The 10,000-nt window shown below is 33.6% G+C and overlaps 1 protein-coding gene across 2 annotated transcripts in view; it reads left to right on the plus strand.

The window, feature by feature from the left end:
• LOC118768360 (protein fem-1 homolog CG6966-like) overlaps positions 1–10,000 on the plus strand; it is a 40,336-nt gene that overhangs the window by 18,374 nt on the left and 11,962 nt on the right. The window contains exon 3 of one of the 2 annotated variants that reach the window (XM_036514675.1): positions 5,552–7,516. The exons of the other annotated variant lie outside the window; for it this stretch is intronic. Coding sequence (XP_036370568.1) covers positions 5,552–7,398 — 1,847 coding nt within the window. The 3' untranslated portion in view covers positions 7,399–7,516. The remainder of the gene's footprint in view (positions 1–5,551; positions 7,517–10,000) is intronic. 2 annotated transcript variants of the gene reach the window in all.

Below are 10,000 nucleotides of genomic sequence, written 5' to 3' on the forward strand. Positions count from 1 at the left end.
CATCCCTTCCTCGCAAGCCTGAGTGATACGCTCGAACTAGTTTTGGGATTTTTGTCCCTCGCAACGGGCGGTAACCACCAGGTCGCGATGAAAGTGAAGGCTGCTTTGCAAATATATAAGTTTTTCTAATGGCATCTGCCACTGATGTCGAAAAACGACAGTAAGCATAATTAAATCTCAGAATGAGATTGAAACAGTAATCGCTCGATAATGTATAATAATTATATATATATATATATATATATATATATATATTATAATATATATATATAAATATATATATATATATAATTATGTACAACATCAACAATCAAGGAACGGCCATAATAGGCCATTCGCCCACTAGAAATAACAGCCAAAGCTTCAACTGCAAATAAAAATCATTCCGTAAACCAGGAGAAAATTTACAAAACATTTACCCTGTAATTTCTTATACGATGCACCGTTTCATCTGCTGTTTAATGGCAACTAACCTGATTAAATTAAATCAAGCCAATCTTCCATAGGCCCTCAGATTCTTCAGTAAGAAATAGCCAAGTCGGAACAGATATTTTCACGAGGCATTTCCGACCTTGCCAAGGCAATATCTGACCTAAAATTTTCAAATCATCGCACTCCGCGCCAAATTTATCGGCAGCAAATAAATATAAGTCGTCGATTCCATTACGGATTAACCAAAAAATTCATAATTAATCAATAAGGGTGGCAAAAAATTTGTAGAATTTTTTGCCACCAGCGGCCTAGTGGGAAAAAATTAAATAGTCATACACCATTTTTAAGTTCAACATCAACAATCAAGGACGGCCATAATAGGCCATTCACCCACTAGAAATAACAGCCAAAGCTTCAACCGCAAATAAAAATCAATTCCGTAAACCAGGAGAAAATTTTAAAAATTTACCCTTTTTTTAGCAGATGAACAGCAATGAAACGGTGCATCGTATAAGAAATTAGAGGGTAAATGTTTTTAAAATTTTCTCCTGGTTTACGGAATTGATTTTTATTTGCGGTTGAAGCTTTGGCTGTTATTTCTAGTGGGTGAATGGCCTATTATGGCCGTTCCTTGATTGTTGATGTTGAACTTAAAAATGGTCTATGACTATTTAATTTTTTCCCACTAGGCCGCTGGTGGCAAAAAAATTCTACAAAATTTTTTGCCACCCTATATTGATTAATTATAAATATATAATTATGTATATATTACTGAACTTGTTTCATAGATATTGATGTTATCTTGTCTTTCTCATTATACGCACTTCGAGGTCGTGTTTTACGAGATGTACTTTTCCAGTACTTGTGATTATGCTAGTTTTTGTGTGTGATAACAAGTTTATGATGTGACGTTGATTGACAAACAAAGTATATAATAGTCTATGTATGCCGTATTGTCTGAATGTCCTTTGTAGAATTAATTACGTATTAATTTTTAGGTATAACCTATCACTATATTGTTACTTGTACTATTAAGCTGAAAGATAACCGGTTAGTGTTTATGTTTTTGTAGACCGGAACGTGCTTATGAGCTCAGTGTAGTAGGGTGGCCGCTTAATTTGGCATAGTTTGGTGGCCTTCAGACGTAATTAATTAGGCTTGGATAATATTAGCGAATACAGCATTGAGAGGTTCTGTGGCATATATGTAACCATAGAGGTGGTTGGCATGAAAATATGAATTCAAAAGCCTGACTTTGCAATGACATAGCCTGGTGTCAAACAGAGTGTAATGGAGAAAACGTAGTTGGCATTCGACTAAAGGATGACACTAGTGTACTAACGACAGGCACAGACAACTCAGGCGCAAGCTTTTCAGATAACATGTATGTATGTATATATGTATATGCGTATATATATATATATTATATATATATATATATTATATATATATATATATATATTATATTAAATTAGAGATAAAACCACTATTAGGCAAATCATACAATGAAAACTCAAGCCAATACATAAGATTAATTAATTTATATTATTTTAAATATATATCAAAATTATTAAAAAAAGGTGTTATAACTAATTATATTTTTTTAATAATTTTGATATATATTTAAAATAATATAAATTAATTAATCTTATGTATTGGCTTAAGTTTTTCATTGTTTGATTTGCCTAATAGTGGTTTTGCTCTCTAATTAAATAATCATAATATTTTACTATAAAATTGGATTGAATCCTAAATCTGATTTTTCCCTGTAAGTTTGGATTTATTCCCTAATATTTTATTATATATATATATGGTATTATATATATATATATATATATTATATATATATATATATATATATATATATATATATATGTATGTATGTATGTATGTATGTATGTATGTATGTATGTATGTATGTATGTTGTATGTATGTATGTATGTGTGTATGTATGTAGTATATATAAATAAATCCCATTCTGTCTGTGTTTGTAAAAAGTTATAACGGCCGTATTTTTCAACTGATTTTCTCCAAATTGGGGGCATATATTACGTATGTTCCAGGGATGATTTTACACACTGACAATTTTCCACATAATGGGTAACCGGACCCCTAAGGCCAGAAAACACCCGTTCCTGGTTTACGGGGAGAAGCTAGGTCGCTTATTAACAGCAAAGTTAAAAATGACCCACGAATTGTGTTCCTGGTTACTCTCCAGTCGAGTGATATCCACACCGTTATCCTTCGTTTCTCCACATATTCCCGGCCGCAGCTTGGATACTGTTGTCCACGTTGGTCTTCCCTCACGAGATAAAGTATCATCAGAGGTCAATTATAAAAAAGATAGACGGCATGAGAGGGTCTGACTACTGGGGTCGACTACAAAAGCTAAACGTTGCTGTCACCGTTACATCATTTGCATAATGGGGAAAATATTCCATCAGCATTGCCCAAATGATGTTGGCATGACCTTTAAGATACACCCAAGTCATAACAACGATGCGGCGCAGTTATTTTACCTCAGTTTCCCCCGCTCTCTTTAACATTACACCAAAAAATATTACAGCAGAAACAAACTCCATAATATTCAAGAGGGCTTTGGACAAATTCCTTTAAAAAAAACCCAGATAAACTTCCTGCACACGGATATATATCTGCTTAAACAATAAGTCTCTGCTTGGTTGGGTCATCCTGTCCGATTCCTGGTTTGAATGACTTCGCCAGGTGTTGTTGTTAAGTTAGAAATGGCCTAGGTCAATGATGGCCGAAACCATCGAAGTATCAAAGAATATACATACATACATACATACACACATATATACATTCAAACGTCCATGCAATTTATCTATCTATCTATCTATCTATCTATCTATCTATCTATCTATCTATCTATCTATCTATCTATCTATCTATCTATCTACTATCTGTCTATCTATCTATCTATCTATCTATCTATCTATCTATCTATATATATATAGATATATATATATAATATATATATATATATATATTATATATATATTATAATGTGAAATAGAAAGATGAATAATCTTGAGTAGATTAATCAAAAGTTTAACCGATACCTTGGTAGCAAAAATCACAGCAGTAAACAGCACGGTTGGAGGTACAACCAAATGGTGTTTGCAACCGTGCGTTGGTGCGGATAATTGAAATTAAAATATTATTGGTGAATTGAAGAAATGGAGCTGAACGCAGATTGAACAGAAATCGTTTATTTCATTCTACACGTGTTTCGAAAGGCACAATTTACCAAAATCCGATTGAATAATGGGACCATATTGTGTCTTTCTCTTCAGGAAGAAATAGGAAATCCGTTGGAAAAAACAAAAAACAAAAAACAAACAAAAACCATGGGCTCTTAGGAGCCTAGGTTCGATTTGTTTTTGCTCCGCCTCTGTTCTGTTTTTGTTTTTTCAACGGATTTCTATTTTCTTCCTGAAGAGAAAGACACAATATGGTCCCATTATTTCAAGGATTTTGGTAAATTGTGCCTTCGAAACACGTATAGAATGAATAAAACGATTTCTGTTCAATCTGCGTTCAGCTCCATTTCTTCAATTCACCAATAATATTATATATATATATATATATAAACATACATACATACATACATATATACATAGAAGTGGAGGCGCAATGGCTCAGTGGTTAGGGCAGCAGACTCGCGGTCGTAGGTTTGTGGTTTCGATCCCCAGAGCGGGCGCAGTGAATGTTGATTGAGCGAAAACACCCAAAGCTCCAGGCTCCCGCAGGGTGTGGTGGCGAATCCTGCTGTACAATTTTCTTTCTATTTTGCTTCCTCTTTCTGCTTAACCCGTATTTCAAAGGGGCAGCCTTGTCACACTTTTTGCCACGCTGAATCTCCTCGAGAACTACGGTAAGTGTACACGTGACTGTGGAGTGCTTAGCCACTTACACGTTAATTTCACGAGCAATTTGTTCTGTTGATCGGATCAACTGGATCGCTTGTCATCGTAACCGACAGAGTGCCGCGATATACATAGATGTATATACATCTATACGGCAATTAGAAATATAAGGTATCAAGAGTTGGTATTTATCAACTTTTAGACATTATATTATGTCTATCTATTTATTTAAAGAAAAAAAGCAATTATAACAAAATACATACATGTATAACAAATTATGCTTTACATATATAAAACTACCAGTAATTATTTTATTATTGCTGTATAAATTAAGGATAAAGCTACTTTTTTTTACTCTCACCCATTTATTACGTTCAGTAGTGTAATTACCTTGCAATGAAAAACACTTGTGTATTAATAATTGGGTATTCTACCAGCGGTATATTGGATAGATATTATCCCTTAGTCGGTTAAATTCACAACCTCTATCTCTCTTGGAATTATATACATATGCGTGTGTGTGTGTATTTATATATGATTGTACAATATATATATATATATATATATATATATATGATTGTATATATATATATATATATATATATATATATACATATATAGATAGATAGATAGATAAATAGATAGATAGATAGATAGATAGATAGATAGATAGGTAAGTAGATATATAGATAGATAAATAGTTAGATAGATAGGTAGGTATGTATGTAGGTAGATAGATAGATAGATAAATAGATATATATATAATCTATATATATATATATATATATATATATATAGATAGATGGATAGATAGATAGATAGATAGATAGATAGATAGATAGATAGGTAGGTAGGTAAGTAGATAGATAGATAGATAGATAAATAGATAAATAGATAAATGTATAGGTAGGTGTGTATGTAGGTAGATAGATAGATAATCATATATATGCACACATATACTCACACACACACACACGTGATGTTTGAGTAAGAAATATGGAGCAGGAGAGGGGTGCCCTGGTAAAGAGAGAGAATGAACTCTGAATGACAGAATGAAAGGTATGATTAGAGCAGTCGTTTAGATAAATATAATACGTAAACTATTTATATTGTTAGATAAAATCATTTTATCTAATGTTAGGTTTATATCTCTTTCGGTAGTGATTGGTTCGATATTGATTTCTTCCTCTTTACTATTTTCTTTCTTTTCCTTGAAATGTTTGAACAGCTGGACGGAAGTTCGATGTCTCGAAACTGTCTGGACGAAGAAAAATTGCTAGTCTGTTGACAGAGTTCATCCGACAGAATAATGTTTCCAAAGTGAAAAATACGTTGAACATATACAACGTGAAACAAAGATACATGATCGTGTCACTGAAAATAAACGGCTGTCCTTTAATTTTTACGGCATCGCATGCAGGTAACGTAAGTCTTGTCAACTATTTCCTCGATCAATGCGATGCCAACATCGAACAACGTGGAACATATGTTGGAATGAAAAGCACACCGCTTTGGATCGCTGCACTTCGGAATCATTTCTACGTGGTGGTTGCATTGGTCGAACACGGTGCTGATATCAACACGCAAGCAAGTTCTGGCAAAAGTGCCGTCAGCATCAGTTGTCGAAATGCTAAGATTGTTAAGTACCTCATTCAACAAGGTGCCGACATTGATTTGCCAGATGCCAGAGGTCGAACATCGTTAATGTATTCAGCCCCACATTTGAACATATGTCGTCGCTTGTTGTCTCTCGGAGCAAATGTTAACAGGGTTGACCATAAGGGGCAGGACGCTCTCCATTTCGCAATAAAACGAGGGCAGTTAAAAACAGTTGATTTATTTGTTAGACACGGAACTAATCTTCTGATGAAAGATAACAACGGGACAACACCTTTGGAGTTTGCAGCTATCCATAACAAACCGGATATTTTGGAATATCTAATCTCCACAAATCAGTACGGTAGAGAAGCCATAATATCGGCTTATGAACTCTTGGGCAGCCAGTTTGCGATGGATTATCACTTGACCTATAATGCAGAACAGGTGAAAATATGGTGGTTTAGGGCCATAGAAATGCGCCACGGAGACACAACTCAGGCACCAATCATGAAGCATTTATCTACTAATCAAAGACTGGTCACTAATTTAATCGGGGAAGAATTTACAAGCTCTGACTTCTTGAATCAAATTTTACACGATGTGAACTCAATGTGGACCCAAGGTCTACTGGTGCAGTCGCGGATCCTGGGACCCAGGCATCCGACTGTGATCAAATCATTCATGAGAAAAGCGTGTTTTCATATTAATCGTACTGACTTTCATTCTAGTTTGCATTTATTATACTGTCTCTTGAGTTTCTTCGAACAGTTCACGGACCCATTACAAAACGATATCCTGGATGTTGTAGGGACGTTCAGTTCCATCTTAATGCACACGGTATTAGCTAATAATTCGAGCACTTACTATATTTTCCGCATATTCCATTGCTTCGTCAAATACGTGAGCTATCATATAATTCCTTACTTGAAGAAATATGGTCGGAATTTAATGTTTCACCGAATACCTGATTTTGAACGGTTTTTAGTTGAAATTCTCGACTTACTGGAATTCATATTGAACTTTCCGCTGCCCGATTGTCAAGGAAGCGAGATCGAAAACAGTCTGGGTGAACTCTTACGCCATCATCCACGTGGTATGAACCATATAACGCTGCTACAACTATCAATCCGAATGTATCGCACTGTCAGTGTAGTTGAAATGCTTCTGAGATGCGGAGCAGATGTGAATGCCGTTGACAACGAAGGCAACACCGCGATACATTACGCCATTCTGTATCCTTCACAACACCAAATAGAAATATTGTCCTCTTTACTTCAATACGGGTGCCATGTGGATATCGTCAACAATAATGGCTATTCTGCACTGGAATATCTTCAGCATTGCAGACTAATAACCAGCTATTTGAAATACTGTACGCTTCAGTGCATTTGCGCACGAACCATCCGTGAACACAACGTCAAATACAAACACATACTGTCAAAAGATTTGGCATATTTCGTAGATAAGCATGGCTAAGTACTACTGTTTATTGGATTCATTTCTAGTAAATACCAAGATAATCATTCCTTCAATGTTTTCCAAATATTACACGATTATGATTAACTAAAATGAAAACAACTGTAAAATATAACAAGTAAATGCAAAAGTTTATTAAATATTATATGTTCTCTGTATATTATCGGCTTCAATTATTGAGATTAATGCGTTATTTATTATCAGTAAATTTATAATTATGAATCAGGTTTTAGAAAAATGGCAGCGTGCCTACATTATTTATGTTATGGCCATCACATTTGGATTGCTGTTGGACACGAAGCTTTCGATTAAAACATTATTGTTTTTTTTTGTGGTGGGGGATACATTCAGATCGTATATGTGTATACACATGTCTGCATGTACTTGTGTATGTGCCTGTGTGTCTCTGTGTCACTTCTTGTCCCACAGTACTACTTGAAAAGCGGTGTTGGTGTGTTTGCGGCCCCGCATATAGCTGTTCGGTATAAGAGACCGATGCAATATGTACCTGGCCTTATTAAAAGCTAAACAGCAAGATATATATGTATATGTATATATATATTATATATATATATATATATATTACGTTTTTGGATTTGGTTTGCAAGATTCTTTATATGAGTTCGTGTCTCGATGCATATTCTGTTGTGGTGTCTGAGGAGAGTCATTCTCTTTTAGTGCCTTATTATTTAACACACTCACTGGTAAAAGTTCCACTTATTTTTTATTTTTATTTTCTAAAATTTTCGTTGCGTGTTGCGACACTATTGAAACACGCAACCTATTGAATGGGTTGCAGCATGTAATGAAAATTTTAGAAAATAAAAATAAAAAATAAGTGGAAATTTTACCGGTGAGTGTGTTAAATAATATGGCACTAAAAGAGAATGACTCTCCCCAGACACAACAGAATACACACACACACACACACACACACACACACACACACACACACACACACACACACACCTATATATATATAATATATATATAATATTAATTAGAGACAAAACCACTATTATGCAAATCAAACAGAGAAAGACTTAATCAAAACATAAAAAAATTTATATAAATTAAATATAATTAAGATATCCACTACGATCGTTTCTTGTCACTTGACTTCATAGTTCAAAATTGCATAGATGGTCTAGAAACCACCTGATGAATGTCAATAGAAGTGACAAGAAACGATCGTAGTGGATATCTTAATTATATTTAATTTATATAAAAAATTTTATGTATTGGATTAAGTCTGTCTTTGTTTGATTTGCATAATAGTGGTTTTGTCTCTAATTAATATTATATTATATTTTACTATAAAATTGGATTCAATCCGAAATCTGATTTTTCCCTGTAAATTTGGATTTATTCCCTAATATTTATTATTATATATACATATATATATATAATATATATATATATACATATATATAATATACATACACACACACATATCTATATATATACATATATATACATACATATATATAATACATATATATATATATCTATATATATATATATATATATATATATATTCATATACATATACATATATACATACATATATGTATATATATATAAAGAATACGTTTTGCATGGTACAACAATGCACTATAATACAAGCAATGGGCTATATACCTGTTGTTCTGTAGTCATCCTTAGTCTGATAATATTTCGGAATAAAATTCCTTCCTCAGATATTCTTAGATGGAGTCGCTGCTATAATCGGTTTTGCAGCTGTGTTTCTTTTCGTTTTCTTTTGGGAAGTACTCAGCAGTGGTCTCACGAAGCTTTTTCCATAATTCCTCATGAGAAGTGTGTGAAGTCAGCCATGTTTCAATCTCGTGTGTGCTGGTACGTCCGTAGCGCTGCTTCTAAGTTATGTATTATACGTGCAGCTTCCTTTGTTCCCTTCTTTTTTTGTCTTCTTTTTTTTTTGTTATGAACTATAGATAAGCATATTATCAAAAATGAACCTACACGCATCTTAGAAGCAACGCTATGGATGTACCTGCACACACGAGACTGAGATATGGCCTACCTCACACATTTCTCATGAGGAACATTACGGAATGAGCTTCTGAAAGACCACTGCTGAGCGCTTCCCCCAAAATATAAAGAAAGTCCGTGGAAAACCAATTATAGCAGCGACTCTATCTAAGAATATCTGATGAAGGAATTTTATTCCGAAATATCATCAGAGTATGGATGACTAAAGAACAACAGGTATATATCCCATTGTTTGTATTATAGTGCATTGTTGTACAATTCAAAAGTTTTATTCTTTACAAACAATACTCAATGCTTCAAGAAAACTACAATACTCTCCTATATATATATATATGTATGTGTGTGTGTGTGTGTGTGCGTGCGTGTGTGTGTGTGTGTGGGTGTGGTGTGTCTATGTGTATATGTATATATATTTATGTACATATATGCTTATATATATATATATATATATATATCTATATATATATAGAGAGAGAGAGAGAGAGAGAGAGAGAATAATAAGGCAGTCAGAATGTTGGATGATTATATATATTTTATTACATTTTATTTATATTTTATTTATGCTTCTAGTGCTTTCTTCCGTAATCAG

The sequence above is a fragment of the Octopus sinensis genome, linkage group LG28 (genome assembly GCF_006345805.1).
Source record: "Octopus sinensis linkage group LG28, ASM634580v1, whole genome shotgun sequence".
NCBI classification, from domain to species: Eukaryota; Metazoa; Mollusca; class Cephalopoda; order Octopoda; family Octopodidae; genus Octopus; species Octopus sinensis.